The 18,626-nt window shown below is 40.0% G+C and overlaps 2 protein-coding genes across 2 annotated transcripts; both read right to left on the bottom strand.

Annotated features, from left to right (window-relative positions):
* Nucleotides 1-868: 868 nt before the first annotated feature.
* nrn1a (neuritin 1a) lies at nucleotides 869-9,083 on the bottom strand. The gene is made up of 3 exons (XM_044019191.1): nucleotides 8,764-9,083; nucleotides 4,614-4,761; nucleotides 869-2,598 (listed from the first exon to the last, which is right to left on the bottom strand). Exons 1-3 carry the CDS (start codon nucleotides 8,804-8,806, stop codon nucleotides 2,367-2,369), a joined length of 423 nt encoding a protein of 140 aa, XP_043875126.1. The 5' UTR covers nucleotides 8,807-9,083; the 3' UTR covers nucleotides 869-2,366.
* On the bottom strand, nucleotides 8,844-18,594 carry LOC122779760 (exosome complex exonuclease RRP44-like). The gene is made up of 6 exons (XM_044042395.1): nucleotides 17,944-18,594; nucleotides 17,283-17,440; nucleotides 16,943-17,139; nucleotides 16,727-16,800; nucleotides 16,552-16,578; nucleotides 8,844-9,074 (listed from the first exon to the last, which is right to left on the bottom strand). Exons 1-6 carry the CDS (start codon nucleotides 18,160-18,162, stop codon nucleotides 8,844-8,846), a joined length of 906 nt encoding a protein of 301 aa, XP_043898330.1. The 5' UTR covers nucleotides 18,163-18,594.
* Between the last annotated feature and the right edge of the window lie 32 nt (nucleotides 18,595-18,626).

Raw genomic sequence — 18,626 nt, 5'->3', positions numbered from 1 at the left:
ACTATAAATGTAAAACCTACACATTTCCTCACAATGTGTCATTAGCTTATCATTTGTCTTTAAAATGATGCATGAATATTATGGATATATTTGGTTTTCATGGCATGACATCATCAAAATATTATGAAGACTAAACACACATCTGCTACATGAGTTGAGTTCACCTTCCTCCTCCTCTGAGTCTCGATCGATACTCGCTGAGAGCTGAGATGTGGCAGCAGCTCAGGGATGCTCCCTCATTAATAATGAATACACAGCAAACCTCAGTGAGTGTGTGTGTGAGATCAAAACAACAGAACGCTCATTTTCAAACATTATTTTATTTATTTGCTCTTTTTCATCTTAGCAATCTTTTCTTTTTATCTCTCTCTCTTTTTTGTTAAATATCTCCGTAGATTTTAAATCTTTTGTAAATTATTACTCTCATGTTAAAACTGTGTGCAATAAACTATCTATAATCGGTCTCTCTCTCTCTTAAATTTAATTTCTGTTCCTTTGATATACATGTTCTCTGGTTATTATTTAGATTTAGTTCTTTTTTGTTATTACGCAACATCCCCATAAACAAACAAACAAACAAACAAAGAGAAGTACACATCTTTCAGAGGCAGTGGAAACAAACGTTCATTGATTGATTGTATTTTCCATGTTAATGATGTTTTTTTTTATCTAAACACACAAACCTAAAAGATTCCACGTCTACTGTGAATCAGCGGCACATGAAAAGGGGGGATGTGCTAAATGGCAACAGTCGTCTCGCTCTTCAGCCACGGTTGTGTTATTGTTATTATTATTATTATTATTGTTATCATTATTATTATATTATTGTTTCAGCTACACTGGCCGTGAAGTCGCTGTTGTATTGCTGTCAAACGTCTCGACCGTCAGTCGCTTTCTTCAGAGACAAAATGGCGGAAAAGAACGTGTTTTTTTTCTCGTGTCACGACAAAGACGAGGTTTCAGGAAATTAGCACAAACCACAGAAAAATACTGAATAAAAATGTTCATAAGTACATCTAAACTCTGTCCACTACGTTAGCCAGATGCTGTCATCAAATCTCTGCTACAGTAACCTCAGCTAACCTAGCATCATGTAGTTTAGCTAGTGACTGTCTTTATTTTAGCGATAAACGTGAACTAGCGTGTGTTCATCTTTTATAACCCGGTCTGTTCTGGTTTATCCACTAAACCACACCCACACCATCTATAACTCAACTGTTAGCCATGCTAACCTGTTAGCTAAAGGACAAAATCAGCTTGTTCACTCTGTTCTGCTTGTAAACAAACCAATGTTGTCTCTGTCTCTTTAAGCTAACCGCTAGCCAAGCTACCCTGTTAGCTAAAGGACACAATCAGCTCAATAAAAAAGACGTTTAGCTAACGAAAGGCTGAACTGAACCTTGAGCTAGATCTGTTCATGAACAAACAACACGTTAGCTACTTTACACCGTTCGTCTGCTGCTAAGCTACGAGCTAACCTTAGCTAGTGACTGAGATTTAGCTAGCTCGACATTATTACCGGTAGCTGTCAAATTTAGCTGCGTTTGACCTTTTCTATGACATCATTACCAAAATATTAGCATTAGTGAACATGTTCTCCTGTGTTTGTTTGTGTTTGTTTATTTGTGTTTGTTTGTATGTGTTTGTTTGTTTGTTTGTGTTTGTGCTCACGTCCTGAAACATTTTCCTTTGAAGTGACTTCATGCAGGTTTTTAAACTTCAGTCTAAACTGGATTTTAAACTTTAACTAAGACACAGGCGCCGTTAGCGCTCGACAAACTCAGGTCAAAGGCTATAAATGTAAAGACATGCAGGGGTCAAAGGTCACCCGGTTTTACCTGTAGAACCTAAAGCACCTACTGTGACGACACAAAGAACACAAAAGTCACTTCAGTCCATTCACACACGGGGGCGCTGTGGAGCCGACGTCTCCACCAGCATTCAAAGAAAGAACGAAACAGATGAAAGTGATTAAACTAAACTTATTGATTTGGTCAGAGTTAAACTCGAGCCTGAGGCGTCGAGCGGACGGAACATGAATAGTTCATGAGTCATGTAATTCCACAAGTGTTAAACGAGCAAATACATCGCTCTTTCATTTCTGTCGTCGTTTCAGCCTGTGTTGAATATGTTGTGGAGGAGAGGCGGGGTCAGGGCGGCGTGTGATTGGACAAGGAGGCGGCGCAGGGGCGTGGCCAGCAGGCGTCCCGACACAGTCGCAGAGTGACGTCACAATACAAATCCATCCGTTTGATTTTTTAGGTGAAGTTTGATGAATGTTTTCTTTTTTCTCTTCTTTTTCCCTTTCTTTTTTTTTTCTTCTTCTTCTTCTTTGTGTTTGGATTCTTTTCCTCCTCGTGTTTCTGTTAAAACGCCAGCCAAGTCAGTACAGTGGGCATCGCGCTGAGGACCACGGCGAGGAAGCCCCTGGCGTCGGCAGATCTGGTGGCGGCGTTTCCGCTGCCACAGAGTTCAAACAGACTCCCACGGAAGTCCAGGTTGCGCGACTCCTTTTTCAGTTTCTCCCACAGATCCGTGGCTCCCTCCTGACAGTCGGCCAGCGCCGTGGAGGCACAGGAGTGGAAGTTATCCCAGTAACTGTCGGGAGAAAACACAGTGAGCGTTAACACCACGGGCCCCACGACTTCAGTGGGAGGCAACAGCCACTCAGGACACCGAGCCAAGAGTGGAAGTTGTCCCAGAATGTGGCAGCATGCAAAACAAATTGAGCAAATAAAGCTTCTGAGGACAAACTGAAGCACAGCAGGGCGTTTGATATCCTTTAAAAACAAATATGAAACAATCTGTGAGGCTTTCAAGTGTTTTAACTCATAAAATCTATGTCAGTTTAAGTCTACGATGTCTTTAAGAACATGTTCACATCTTTATCTCAGTGTTAGACAGATGTTTATAAACCACTCACTCTCCCACACCAAAGCCCATAGAGAAAATCAGTGATTTTAGCTGGCGGGGACACAGGAGCTGCTGGTCCTCTGCTGCCTCGTGTGGTCACTTTGTGTCACTGAAGTCAATCCAAATGTAGGATTTTAAAGCCGAATGAACAAAATAAGACATTTGAACTTAGTGATGGAGGCAGCAGTGGAACAACAGCTCCTGTGTGTGTGATGTTAAATCACTGATTTTCTCTATGGGCTTTGGTGTGGGAGAGTGAGTGGTTTACAAACTTTCAGAGATTCTGTCACAGTGAGAGAATGACGTGAACATAATACTTGATGATCATAAATCACGTGTTTATCGGGATCAGCTTCACTTCACGTCTTTATTCGACTAAAAGAAAATTTTTACAGTCACATGACATCATTTTTATTTATTTATTATTATTATTATTATTGTTATTATTTTCACATCTGTTAAATCTTTCTTTTTTCCTCATCTTCACTCACTTCCCCTCCCCCGCCCTCCCATAATTTCCTCCTCCCTTGTTTCCTTTCCTCCCTCCATCCTTTTGTCCTTCAATCTCTGTCTTTTCCTTCCGTTTTTATCCAAAATCCTTCTTTCCTCGCTCGTTTCCTTCCCTCCTCCATTTTTCTCTTTGATGTTTTATTCATATCCTCCTCTGTTTCTCCTCTTTTGCCCCCATTTTTCTCCCCCTCCTCTTTTCACATCCCCTTCTTTTCCATTCTCTATTATTTTATTTATCCGTCTTTTTATTCTTCCTTCTCTCGCTCATTTTCACTTCTCGTGCGTCCTGTTTTTGTCCTTTCTTCACCCAGTGAATGTGAAAATGACACCCCACACACACAAACACATACCGTATCTAATCCAATCTTCTAGTCTGCTCTTATTGATGTTGACCTCTTGAACCGAATCGTGTCGATGCGACATCTCGGAGCAATTAACGTGTGTGTGTGTGTGTGTGTGGGGGTTGGTGGCGTATTAACGCGCCCCACCTGCCACGACTCAACACCGCTGTGATGGAGCTGTCACTGCATTAAAAAAATCATGTGTGTGTGTGTGTGTGTGTGTTCAGGGGAGGGGCTTCTTGCTGCAGTGTGCCATCTGGTGCCCACCCGGTCTGCATGGTGGGATGAACGTGTGTGTGTGTGTGTGTGTGTGGTGTGTGTGTGTGTGTGTGTGGGGGTGTCAGCTGGTGTATCCCAGGATCTCTGTTTAAATCACTCATATTATTTATTATTCTGTGGTTAAAGTCAATCACATGCACATTGTGTGTGTGTGTGTGTGTGTGTGTGGATAAATTACATGGGACTTTCTTCATATATCCGTTTCTATATCAGTGTATTGATGCATAAAAGTGTCCAAACATAAGCAGTAAACTGATCAATAACACATGAAGACGCCGACACTGAGATATTTAAGATTCTTATTACATCATAGAGAAAATCGGTGATTGACACACACACAGGAGTTGTGACCACACGAGGCAGCAAAGGACCAGCAGCTCCTGTGTCCCCGCAGCTAAAATCACGTTTTTTTTTCTCTATGAGGTTTGCTGTGGGAGAGTGAGTCTTTTGTGAAGACACTAAAATCTGTTCTAACAGCCATATTTTCCTCATATTACCACATGTCTAAAAACATCTGTGTGTGTGTGTGTGTGTGTGTGCACATGTGTGCGTATGTGTGTGTGTACATACTTGCAGATCTTGTGCAGACTCTCCCTGTCATCCAGGTCTTGGGGATAGTTGGCCATGTTGTCTCCCAGCTGCAGCAGGCAGTCTGAGAATCCTTTAAACACTGAGTCACACTGACCAGCACTGACCAGCACCGTCTGCAGCACAGACACTGAGGACAGAGGACAGGGGTCAGAGGTCAGTTCACAGACAAAAAAGTGTTTAATATCATATGATTCAGTCGAGCGTGTTTCTACCACAAATGTCCAAGAAACTCCAAGTGAAGTTTGACATAAAAAATGCAACTTTAGTGACGTCAGTGTTATGATGCTAAGAGGCGCTGTTCATCTCAAACAGTGAGCTCGACATTAGCTGTGTAGCACTGAAGTTTGTACACCACAGAGAAAATCAGTGATTTTAGCTGCGGGGACACAGGAGCTGCTTTGGTGTGGGAGAGAGAGTGGTTTACAAACTTCAGTTTCCTGTTGGAAAAGTCTGTCTCACAGTGAGATAAAGACATGATCATGTTCTTAAACATGTCGTAGGCTTAAACTGACGTAGACTTTATTTGATAAATTCTTTGATTAGTGGCTAAAATCTGTGTTTCCTTTTGTAAAACTAAAGTTGCGAATGTCACTCTCCCACACCAAAGCCCATAGAGAAAATCAGTGATTTTAACATCACACACACAGGAGTTGTTGATCCACTGCTGCCTCCATCACTAAGTTCAAATGTCTTATTTTGTTAATTCAGCTTTTGAAAATTTTTCTCTATGGGGTTTGGTGTGGGAGACATTTCCTTGCATGAAGCCTTCGAACACACACACACACTCTTCTAATCAACACATCTGATTGATTTCTGTGACTGGCTGTGTGTCATTGATAGTCAGGCAGTGGTTTAAAACAGGGAGCGTGTGTGTGTCTGTCTGTCATCAGGCCCTTATTAAGAGAGAAAAATTCATCTATAAAACAGGCACAGGTTGCCAGGTCTGACACGCCTCTATCCCCCTCAGCCAGTCACATAAGCATTAACATGACACGCGCACACACGCCACTTTACATGACCTCTGTTAACTCAGTGTGTGTGTGTGTGTGTGTATGGTTCGTTAGGTAGGGATCAGGCTGATTGATTGGTTTGGATAATAACACGCCTGCTGTCCCGTTCCACTCGATCAAACTGTGGACTAACACAGCATGACGTGTAGAACGAGACACGGCTGTTACAGAGGTGTGTGTGTGTGGATAAATTACACAGGGACAATGTGACAGAATCAGAGTGGACTTTCTTCTTATATCCATTTCTATATCAGTGTATTGATGCATAAAAATGTCCAAACATAAGCAGTAAACTGATCAATAACACATGAAGACGGCAAAACTGAGATATTTAAGATTCTTATTACATCTTATGTCCACACAGGTTTCTCTCCCAGCCAGGAAAACCACTCACTCTCCCACACCAAACCTCATAGAGAAAATCGGTGACTTTAACATCACACACACAGGAGTTGTTGATCCACTGCTGCCTCCATAAGTTACAATGTCTTATTTTTTTCAAATTTGGGTTTTAAATCCTTTGCTCAGATTTACCTCAGTGACACAAAGTGACCACTTTGGGCTTTGGTGTGGGAGAGTAATTCAGTTTATAACAGTGATTATTATTATTATTATTATTATTATTATTATTATAACAGTATTATTATTATTATTATTATTATTAATAATAATGATAATAATAATAATGGTAATAATAATAATAATAATGTTTTAATGGTCTTATTGTGTATTTTACTGCATGTTATTATCGTCTTTTAACGTGAAATATAAATCTGATTATTTGACTCATACTAATACTAGTTTAAATGACAACAACAAAAATAATATTAGACTTTCTCTCTCTATTGTTTCTGTGGATGTCAGTTGTATGTTTGAGGCATTACATCATCTCTAACTAATTCTCCCTCTCTCTCTCTTTCTCTCTCTCTCTCCCTCTCTCTCTCTGCACCACTTACATGACATCATTATTTTTTTCTTTTTCAAAAAACGAGAAAAAAACGGACCAATCAGCGTCGACCACGGTCTCACTCACACACGTATGAAGCGGGACACCCCCATCGCACACACGCACTGACCCAGAATCTCTCATTCACTTAAGTCGATCTTAAATAATTCAAAGGTTATTAATTATTCATAAAGACATTTTGGAAAATGATTCTATTTGTTTCTTTTATTTAAACATTTTCTTTATTTTCCAGTTGTTTTTTGTTTTTCTTCTCTTCTTTTATTTTCTCTCTGCTTTTATTTTGTAAGATTTTCGCTCCACATCCGTCGCTTTTGTTCATGTTTATATTTTATTATCATTATATATAAAAAAAAAATTAATTTAATTTAAAATAAGGAGAGTTTCAGCAGCAGCAGCGAGCACGCGCACACGCCTTTGGCAGTTCACGCCTCCCCATTCTGTCAGGCACGCGCGCACCCATTCACCCCACCTCCACAGACACACCCACCTCCGACACACGAGGACATTTTACGCACGTAATTTTCTCTCTTTTATGATAAAAAAACCCTGAAAAACTAACTAAACGAATTCGAACTAAAAGCACTTTTATTTACATGAGAAACAATAATGATGAACACATGAAACCTGGACTTATCACGTGAACACTTTAAAAACCCTGGAAGAGAGTCACGTGGTGATGTGGTGCAGCAGCGCGCGCCAAAAACGCCAAACCTCCGCGGGCAGCAGCCAATCACAGAGCAGCAATTTATTACAAAATAAATAAAATAAAAAAGATAAAGAAAGATGGAAATATAAAAGTATCTTTGATTATATTTGACCAGTTATTAATTATTAATATGAATGATTTCTATGGAACATTGTTCATACGTTTTTTATTTGATTGTACTTTATGTTAAAATAGATCACATACATATATATAAATATAAGTTAAAATTTAATTTAAAATATAATTAAAAAATAGTTTAAAATATTAACAGCAGTTTCTGTAACAAAAGCAGTAACTGAGGATCCTGCGTCTGAATAATTCATCACACACGCACGCGCACACACGCACACCTCCTCCACAGCCTCGTTATGCAACAGCACGAGGACAAATGATCTTTTTATTTGTAAAAAAATGTTGTTGTTTTTTCTGTTTAACATTAAATGATATTAATTAGATTGAATTTAGTTTTTTGTCGATTTTTAAAAATCTTTTTGTTGAATTATTTAACGTTTTCATAAATAAATAAATAAATAAATGAAAAAATAAATAATGAAATTTAAAAAATTGTGCAGGATCTATTTTTGCACCCGTCATGCACGCGCGTGCACCGGAATTAAACACGCAGGATTTCACGTGCTTCTTTTTGTGTTTGAACAAATGAAATAAAACGAATAAAAATAAAAACACAATTAAAATCCTTTTCATGTCTTTTTTTCATTTATTTATTTATTTATTTATTTACTTATCAGAACCGGAGCCGGTGCCGCGTGATTCTGGCTCGTTTTAGCCGCTGTTTTTTTTATCACGTTTTTACTGAACACACATTGACGTCATTTATGAATAAACGTGAAACGAAAAATATTTTGTTATTGTTTTTGGTTTCAATTATGCTGTTTTTTCTGCAGGTGTGAACATGTTTGAGCTGTAGTGAGTGAGAGGGTGAGGCTGATGACGGGGTGAGGGGGGCTTCCCCTTAGCACACGCACACGCACATACACACAGTCTCCGGTGTGAAGCGCAGAGCTCGCGTACCTTCAGTGTTCAGCGTCATTGAAATATCAGTAAATGAATAAATAAATAAATAAACAAATACATATAAATCATTAAAAAACCGCTTCATAATTAATTCATTTTCAGAGAAAAACGAATTTAATTATGAAAACAGAGAAATGACATCAAACGAAAACCGCTCCTAAATGAAAGCAGAAGAATCTGCGAGTTTTTCTCTTTTAAATTATTTTAAAAATACAATTAATTCCTTTAAAAAAAATCCGCAGCAAATACGAAAAAACAAGATTTATTTAAAGAAAATCAAGATTTTTTTGACAGAAACAAAATCAAATAAAAACATGAAATAATAATCACGCGTGTTTTCTCCGTGTCTGCTGCTGTGAAAGGATGAAAGTGATGAAAACGTGAAGATATAAATAAAGGTGAGAAACTCACGGATGTGCAGAGCGAGGCAAAGCGCGAGGCTTCCTCCTCCCATCCTCCTCCTCTTCTTCCTCCTCCTCAGTCGCAAACACTCACCAACCGCCGCACATTCCCGCAACAACTGCGCTGAAACAACACCTACATCCGGAACTGCGGCCCCGCACCTGCTGCTGCTCCTGGTCCCGGTCCTGAACCTGGTCCTGGTTCTCCGGGTGAACCTGCTCCTCCTCTGTGTGTCTGTGTTTGCTGCGTCTCTCGTCCTCTCTGTTCCTCCTCCTCCTCTTCCTCCTCCTCTTCCTCTGCAGCTCCCGCCTGGTTTTAGTCTGAGGAGAATAAAGAGAGTGAGAGACACACACACACACACACACACACACACACACACTCTAATAATAATTTGAACAGTACATAAGTGAATCCTTTAGTTTTTACTAATATTTCTTTGATTATACTGATTATGTTTTTATGCAAATTATATTTCATCCCAGTCTAATTGTCTAATTGTTTATAAAGCAAATGTAAAAACCACAACAGCATGCTGCACATTCATATTAAACAAGAATAAAAAGATAAAACATCTTATTTCTTTTGTAACATTTGTAATGTCTTCAGGTTACATTTGTTTTTCTTATATATTTAGGGTTCGAGCAACAAGGTTGCAAGAACCCTATTGAAACTGGAAGGATTATTATTATTAGGGTTCGAGCAACAAGGTTGCAAGAACCCTATTGTAATCGTAAGAGTTATTAGGGTTCGAGCAACTTGGTTGCAAGAACCCTATTGAAACTGTAAAGATTATTCTTCTTCTTCTTCTTCTTCCTCTTCACCAAAGTAAATCGCGTTTTAGAGAACCTGAACATGCCCCAAAACTCACCAATTTTTGCAAGCGCATCAGACCTGGTGTAAATTTACGTTTATTACTGTTTCGGGGAATGTGCGTTAAAAAATGAAAGTGGGCGGGGCAAATAACTGCTCCACCCCCTAAAACTTGTGGGCCTGAGGAGCACGTTTAATGTACATGCACGAAACTTGGTACACGCGTTCCTTAGGTCGGGACGGTCAAAAAAGTCAGCGTAGCCTATGCTCTAAAACGAACAGGAAAGCCGCCATCTTGGATTGAAAATTCATTTTTTGCCGATTTTGGCCATATCGCACCATCGGTATTTGAACGAACTTGTCCTAGAGCTTACATGGGATCACGTTCAAACTTGGTGAGGTCACTTTGGACAAGTTGAGGATCTAAAGTTGCTAAAAACTTTTTAATAAGTATCATGGCGTACGAGAAAGGGGCCGGCAAAGTTGGTGAAAATTTTTATTTTTCGCCACAGGCAACAAAACTCTTATAACTTTGCGATAGAAGGTCACTTCCCAACCAAATTACCTAGGGTTGATGATGGACCATTGCTGAAGAAGTCTGTGGAAAAACTGTACATTTTTAGCACAGCGCCTCCTTGTGGTAACAGAAAATACAACAAATACACAATTTCGGTAATAACTTTTACATATTTAATCGTATCAAACTCAAAATTTGTGACAACATTTAAAACACATGAAAGATGATGCGTGCTTATTATGATAACAAATGGTTCAACGGTGTTGCCATAGCAACACTGCAAAGTCAGATATTTGTGACAAAAAAACAAACTGCTACAACTTTGCGAAACTGAGTCTAATCTGAACCAAACTTGCTAGGATTGATGATAGTCCTGCCCCGAAGACACCTATATGAAAATATTCACTTACAAAAACAGCGCCCCCTTGTGACAGCAGCCACTATGACACCTGATATTTGAATGAACTTGTCCTAGAGTTTTTGTGCGATCACCTTGAAAATTAGTGAGGTCACTGTGAACAAGTTGCCGAGCATAAGTTACTGAAAGCTTTTTAAAATGTCGCTCGGTGAACGAGATAGGGGGCGCCAAAGTTGGTGTTCATTCATATTTTTCACAACAAAAGGCAAAACTCTTACAACCCGTAAAACTTGTCCTCCTGAGGAGCACGTTGAATGTACATGCACGAAACTTGGTACTCACGCGTTCGTTAGGTCCAGACGGTCAAAAAAGTCAGCGTAGCCGAACCTCTAAAACGAACAGGAAAGCCGCCATTTTGGATTGAAAGTACATTTTTTGCAGATTTTGGCCATTTCGCACCAATGGTATGTGAACGCACTTGTCATAGAGCTTTAAAGGGATCACCTTCAATCTGGGTGAGGTCACTGTGAATAAGTTGAGGATCTAAAGTTATTAAAAGTTTTTTAAAATGTCACATGGTTTTTGAGATAGGGGGCGCCAAAGTTGGCGTTCATTCATATTTTTCACAACAAAAGGCGAAACTCTTACAACCCGTAAAACTTGTCCTCCTGAGGAGCACGTTTAATGTACATGCACTAAACTTGGTACTCACGCGTTCCTTAGGTCAGGACGGTCAAAAAATTCAAAGCAGCCTATGCTCTAAAATGAACGGGAAAGCCGCCATCTTGGATTGAAAGTACATTTTTTGCAGATTTTGGCCATTTCGCACCAATGGTATGTGAACGCACTTGTCATAGAGCTTTCATGGGATCACCTTGAAACTTTGTGAGGTCACTGTGAACAAGTTGAGGATCCAAAGGTATCAAAATCTTTTCATTAAGTATCACGGCGAACAAGAAGAAGGTCAGGAAAGTTGGCGAAAATCACGATTCCTCGCAACACACAACAATCTCTTATAACTTTGCCATGGAAGGTCAGATATTAACCAAACAAGTGACAATCGATGATGGGCCCTTGCTAAAGATGTCTATGCAAAAACTGTACATTTTGAAAACATCGCCTCCTGGTGGTGGCAAACACTAGGAAGTCTGGTATTTCGCAACACACAACAAACTCTTATAACTTTGCGATTGAAGGTCAGATCTTAACCAAACTTGTGATGATCAATGATGGGCTTTTGCTGAAGATGCCTATGCAAAAACTGTAAATTTTGGAAACAGCGCCACCTGGTGGTAACAGAAAGTACAAGTTCACAATTTCCCTTATAACTTTAACAAATTTCCTTGTATCAAACTCAAAATTTGGGAAAACATTCAAAACACATGGTAGATGATGCGTGCCTAATATGATAACAAATTGTTCAACAGTGTTGCCATGACAAAACTGCAAAGTCAGATATTTGCGACAAAAAACAAACAGCTACCACTTTGCTAATACTATTCCAATCTGAATCAAACTTGCTAGGATTGATGATATTTAATTCCTGAAGATGCCTATATGAAAATATTCACTTTCAAAAACAGTGCCCCCTGTTGACGGCAGACAATATGACGTCTGGTATTTCGCTACAACAACAAACTCTTATAACTTTGCGATGGAAGGTCAGATCTTAACCAAACTTGTGACGATCGATGATGGGATCTTGCTGAAGATGCTTATGCAAAAACTGTACATTTTGAAAACAGCGCCTTCTGGTGGTAACAGAAAATACAATTTCACAATTTCCTTTATAACTTTAACAAATTTCATTGTATCATACTCAAAATGAATGAAAACATGTAAAACACATGGTAGATGATGCTTGCTGAATATGATAACAAATCGTTAAATGGTGTTGCCTGGCAAAAATGCAAAGGATTCCCTCAACTGAGTGGTTTGTTCATGCAGTAACCATTGTTCGCCACATGATGGAGGCATTTGCCTACAAATCTATCAAATCTAACATTTACAGTTTCTCATGCTGCTCTAATTGGGATTGTTGTATCCACTTGAAACTTGATACGTGAGACCTCAGACCCGTCCGGAACATGTCTGTAAAGCAGTAATGCCAAAGTCAAATACACGGGGGGCCAAAATAAAAAAAATGGTACAGGTGGAGGATTAAATATTTATTAAAACTTGCAATTACTGCACATATTGAACCAATACCAATACCACAGCCTATATTGCACTCAATCATTAAATTAAATTAAATTAAATTAAATTAAATTAAATTAAATTAAATTAAATTAAATTAAGCAAAATATAAATAAAATCAGTTGCAATATTTTCTCAAGGCTCTTTCAGTAACAAATTGAAAACGTTTTTCCGTCTTCTTTTTAACAGGTAAACAGCAAAATGTTATTTTCCTTCAAAGCTCAATGGCAAGATAAATGCAAAAATGAAACAGCATGTTACAAAACAAATCAGTGTGCTGCTCTGATCCTCACCAATGTCTGTCTTTTATAATAAAATTAGAAGTTAGTGCAAACTTGAAAAGTGCAAAACAGTTGCATGTTTCATAGTGCCTTCTTAAGTTATATTCTTTCATAACGACACACTGTCTCCACACACAAGACACACAGGCTTTCCTTTTACTTCGGTGAACATTATTCTGCCTCCCACCTGTCTTGAAAACCCTGTTTTCACCGTCTACTTTTCTATTTGTCTATTTGGGGGAGAGGGAGATGAAAAATGACAGCAATGTTTAGTCCTCCACTGTGACTGTGATGCTGTTCATGAAGGATGACACGGGATCGCACTCGCAGTGCATCTTGGGATTTGTAGTATTATGGTGCTGAGGGCACATAATAGTGCAAGCCGGTTTTAATAGTAATTAAAAATCATCCCGCGGGCCAGACATAACTCATTCACGGGCCTTGATTCTGACATATGTGCTGTAAAGGATAACCTCCCTACAGGAAGTAGAACTCCCGAAACAGGAAGTCAAGTCTAACATTTTCCAATCTTCACAAAACTTGATATGTGAGGAACGTCCCTGAACACGTTTACGGACACACCTTTCACCAAACAGGAAGTCGGCCATTTTAAACAGGAAGTGCCATCTAACTTAGCACATGGACGCTGAAAATAGTCTAAGCTGAAAATTACTACTGCCGCAAGCGGTGAATGAACGGAAGATGAGCTAGACGTCTCGCACGGCGAGGTGGGCGCAGGGAGACCCGCGAGCCGTCAAGCTCGAACCCGTTGATTACCGCTTGCGGTACTAGTTATTATTAGGGTTCGAGCAACAAGGTTGCAAGAACCCTATTGAAACTGGAAGGATTATTATTATTATTATTATTAGGGTTCGAGCAACAAGGTTGCAAGAACCCTCTTGAAACTGGAAGGATTATTATTATTATTATTATTATTATTCTTATTATTCCCCCAAATGAATCGCATTTTTGAGGCCTTTCCCATACCCCAAAACTCACAGATTTTTGTGACCGCATCAATCGTGGTGTAAATTTACGTCTGAAAAAGGTTCGGGGAATGTGCGTCGAAAATTGAATGTGGGAGGGGCCAATAAGTGCGGCGCCACCTGTCCAAATTCACCATGACCAACACAAATATCGCACATGCACGAAATTCGGTACACATGTGTAGTGGGTCAGGATGAAGAAAAAAATTACATTATGACCATGATCCAAACCCAACAGGAAATCCGCCATCTTGGGTTGATTGGCGATTTTTTGGCGATTTTGGCGAATTCGCATCAATGGTATTTGAACTAACTCCTCCTAGAGTTTTCGTGCGATCACCTTCAAACTTGGTGAGGTCCCTGTGGACCAGTTGAGGAGCTCACGGTATCAAAAGTTTTTTCAAATGTCGCATGGCGCGAGAGATAGGGGGCGGCAAAGTTCGTGATGATTCTGATGTTTCGCATCAGAAAAACAAAACTCTTATAACTTTGCGATGGAAGGTCCGATCCAAACCAAACTTGCTATGATTGATGATGGGCCATGGCTGATGACGTCTATGAATAAACGGTGAAGTTTCAAAACAGCGCCTCCTTGTGGTGAAAGAAAATACACCAAAAAAAAGTTTTTTTACGATTTCGGGAATAACTTTTACACAGATAATCGTACCGCACTCAAAATTGGTGACAACAGTCAAAACACATGGTAGATGATGTGTGATCAATATGACGACGAATCATTTAACGGTGTTGCCATGGCAACGACGCAAAGTCGGATTTTTGGGACAAAAAATCAAACTGCTACAACTTCGCCAATCCTGGTCCGATCTGAACCAAACTTGCTAGGATTGATGACAGTCCGGCCCTAAAGACGTCTATATGAAAATATTCAATTTCGAAAACAGCGCCCCCTGTTGACAGCAGACAGTATGACAGCTTTTATTTCAATTATCTCCTCCTAGAGCTTTTGTGCGATCACCTTCAAACTTGGTGAGATCAATGTGGACGAGTTGAGCATCAAAAGTTATCAAAAGCTTTTTAAAATATTGTATGGCGTAGGAGATAGGGGGCGCCAAAGTTGGAGATAATAATAATTTTTCACAGCAGACAATGAAACTCTTATAACTTTGCGATGGAAGGTCTGATCCCAACCAAACTTGCTATAGTTGATGATGGTTAGTTGCTGAAGACGACTGTGTTGCTGAAACGGTACATTTTGAAAACAGCGCCTCCTGGTGGTGGTAGAAAATTCTAAAAAAACAAACTGTTACAACTTTGCCAATCCTGGTCCAATCTGAACCAAACTTGCAAGGATTGATGACAGTCCGGCCCTGAACACGTCTATATGAAAATATTAATTTTCAAATACAGCGCCCCCTGGTGACAGCAGACAGAATTACATTTATAGTTTTTGATGCTGCTCCAACAGGGATTGTTGTATACACTTGAAACTTAGTATGTGGGACCCCAGACCCTTCCTCAACATGTCCGTAAAAGGTCACCTCCCTACAGGAAGTGGAACGCCCGAAACAGGAAGTAAAAACTTACATTTTCCGATTAACACGAAACTAGATATGTGAGTTACGGGACCTTCCCTGAACATGTTTACGGAGATGCCGTTGACCGAACAGGAAGTCGGCCATTTTAAACAGGAAGTGCCCTCTAACTTTTCAGTACATTGTCCGATCTGCACAAAACCTTATATGTGACACCAGGGACCTGTCCTGAGCATGTCTGTAAAAGGTCACCTCCCTACAGGAAGTGGAACGCCCGAAACAGGAAGTAAAGTCTTACATTGTCCGATTGACACAAAACTAGATATGTGAGTTACGGGATCTTCCCTGAACATGTTTCCGGAGACGAACAGGAAGTTGGCCATTTTAAACAGGAAGTGCCCGCTAACTTTGCCGTACGTTGTCCAATTTGCACGAAACCTTATATGTCACACCAGGGACCTGTCCTGAGCATGTCTGCAAAAGATGACCTCCCAACAGGAAGTGGAATGCCCGAAACAGGAAGTAAACTCTAAGATTGTCCGATCTGCACAAAACTTGATATGTAAGACAAGGGAACTTCCCTGAACACGTTTACGGACGCGCATTTGACCGCACAGGAAGTCGGCCATTTTAAACACGAAGTGCCCTATAACTTTGCCATACGTTGCCGATCCCCCCCGAAATTTGGATCGACATGTGCGGGGACGCCACTGATAATAACTAGTACTAAAAATAACTAGTACTGAAAATAACTAGTACCGCGCGCGGTGAATGAACGGGTGAGAGCGCGAGGCGCGCGGGGAGCCGTGGCACACGGCGACTCGCGCAGGTCGGCTCGAACCCGTTCAGAACCGCGCGCGGTACTAGTTATTTTTTTATTCTTATTATTCCCCCAAATGAATTGCCTTTTTGAGGCCTTTCCCATACCCCAAAACTCACAGATTTTTGTGACCGCATCAATCGTGGTGTAAATTTACGTCTGAAAAAGGTTCGGGGAATGTGTGTCAAAAATTTAATGTGGGAGGGGCCAAAACGTGCGAAGCGACCTGTCAAAATTCACCATGAACAACACAATTATCGCACATGCACGAAAATCGGTACACATGTGTAGAAGGTCGGGATGAAGAAAAAATTACATTATGACCATGATCCAAACCAACACCTTACTACTGGTGATTTCATTCTGTGGGAGGAAAGGAACAGAAATGGAAAGAGAAAAGAGTTTGGGTCTAAAGGTAAAATGTCATTAACTGGAGAGATGGATAAAAACCTAAAATTAGAAGTAGCTTTACTCTCTACAGTTCAATTGCTTAAAATTGCAGACATTTTACCTTGTCATTATTGGACAATGCCAGACGATCCACAAGCTCAGGGTTTGCAATCAGACTCTTGATGTACTCCTCAACTAGAAGGTAAGTGAGACAAAGAGGAAGAAGCTTTTGACAAAGTAATGCTGTATGTGTAATACAGTATGAATGATAACCCTTTGAGAGTTGTGTTATTTTGTTGCTATTTTTCTTCATATGCAAAGCTGTGAAATTAATTACATCTGTACACCAGCAGACCGCTCTCCTCTGCCTTCTGCTTGTTCCCTTGGTCATTGGTAAGAAGAACCACACACAGACCGTCTGTGTCGGCCTCAAACTTCTTCAAGTGTTGGCTGTACCACTTGGCTGCAACGCGGATTGCCCGGTCATTACGATCGTTGGCAGTCTCCCCTGGTTCACGTTCAATAAACGTGTCTCTGGATTAACACAATTTACAAATGTAAAGTAGAGTAGAATATGAGTTGTACCTTTGCACAACTGATTATTTTCATACACAATTCAAATATTACTACTGTGCAGTCAAGTTGTTGCAGGACAAAAGTAAGTGGTGTCCCTGTACCTGTGGTGCTCATTGGTAAAGGTGTAGAAGTGCTTCTCTTTCTCGTGTATGATGTCCTTCAGGCGTTTATAGACTGGCGCACTGCGGTGGCGAACTTCCTGCAGCACAGTCTGCAGGATAATCACATTACGAATCACAGGATCCTCCAACACGTCAATCTGCGGAGTACAGGAAATGGTCACACACAAAATCCACAGTATATATAACATGAAAATAAAGTTAAGCTTTTATATATAGTGCTTAACAAATTTATTAGACCACCACCCAATGTAAGCTTTATTTTGCCCTAAATTAACTGTTAAAATAATTGTAATGGTTAATACACCAGTATGTAGACGGTCTTTAACCAAAATGATAAGCTAAAGTATAGTTATTTTTATCCAATAATTGTTTATATCTATTGCTATACAATAGATTTATTTTTTTTATCGGTGGAGCTGGTATAAACAGTAGTGCAGTATTTCTGATTTTCCTCCAAGTACACATACCACAGTTTTAAAACCAAGACTATACATTTAATTATAAATCTCATATCATAAGGTCTGGTTATCCTCAGTTCGTGGATCTTGTGTGTTATGAGGAAATGAATGAGAGGAACAAACTCGCGTTACGAGTGTGTTTTAAAAAATGATGTGCAATGACTTTGATGTTTTGTTTTTACCTGATGTAGAACCACGTTCGTGTCAGGGACCAGATAATGAGGAAAAGAGCACAGGTTGCTCTCAATGCACGCGTCTTTTAGCAACTCCGTGGACTCCTGCTTGCACTCAGTGCATGCTTCACTCCCGCACCAAATATCGTCTCTCAAATAATGCTCACGCACTATTTTCATCACTCCACCCGAGCGGGTCTTCTTGACGAACGTTTTAGACTTCAACATTGTGACGAAAATTCTGTTAAAAGTCAGGGAAAAGAAGATGTTTAGGACTGAGGCAGCGAGTTAAAGACACCTAGCTGCCCATGTGTAAACTAACTCAGTGGGCCGACAAAACTTTCCCGGAGATAGAGCAACTCGCGATGTTGTGGTTTTTATCACATGCTCGTCTACATTCGTGTATATACATACTCTATATAGACACTATTACAAACTTACACGCGTTTTAGGTTGGAAGTTCAAGGTTCAGTGTTTCTGTTTAACTATTTAAAACACCGTGGTTAATTTTGGTCGGCCATCTAATTCTTGTTCAATGAAAACAACAGTAAAGGAAGGCGGAATAAGAGCTGGTGGTTCCGGTTTACTTAAGAAGTAAGTAATTGTATAGCGGCCCTTGCGGTTGTGGTGGAGACACGCAGGCACTTGACGTTGCCTTCTATTGACAGTGGAGTGGACGTTGGTGGTGTTAC

This window comes from Solea senegalensis, linkage group LG1 (assembly GCF_019176455.1).
Source record: "Solea senegalensis isolate Sse05_10M linkage group LG1, IFAPA_SoseM_1, whole genome shotgun sequence".
Taxonomy (NCBI): Eukaryota; Metazoa; Chordata; class Actinopteri; order Pleuronectiformes; family Soleidae; genus Solea; species Solea senegalensis.
This window is presented reverse-complemented; position numbering and strand designations above follow the sequence as displayed.

Bases quoted from the DNA above. Each gene is read 5' to 3' on its own strand.
- LOC122779760 (XM_044042395.1), bottom strand. From the start codon at position 18,162: ATGTTGAAGTCTAAAACGTTCGTCAAGAAGACCCGCTCGGGTGGAGTG. The intron at 17,441-17,943 runs GTAAAAACAAAA...TGTACTCCGCAG, and splicing joins CGAACGTGGTTCTACATCAG to ATTGACGTGTTGGAGGATCC. The intron at 17,140-17,282 runs GTACAGGGACAC...GTGTTAATCCAG, and splicing joins TTTACCAATGAGCACCACAG to AGACACGTTTATTGAACGTG.
- nrn1a (XM_044019191.1), bottom strand. From the start codon at position 8,806: ATGGGAGGAGGAAGCCTCGCGCTTTGCCTCGCTCTGCACATCC. The intron at 4,762-8,763 runs GTGAGTTTCTCA...CTCTGTCCTCAG, and splicing joins TTGCCTCGCTCTGCACATCC to TGTCTGTGCTGCAGACGGTG. The intron at 2,599-4,613 runs GTATGTACACAC...TTCTCCCGACAG, and splicing joins AGTCTGCACAAGATCTGCAA to TTACTGGGATAACTTCCACT.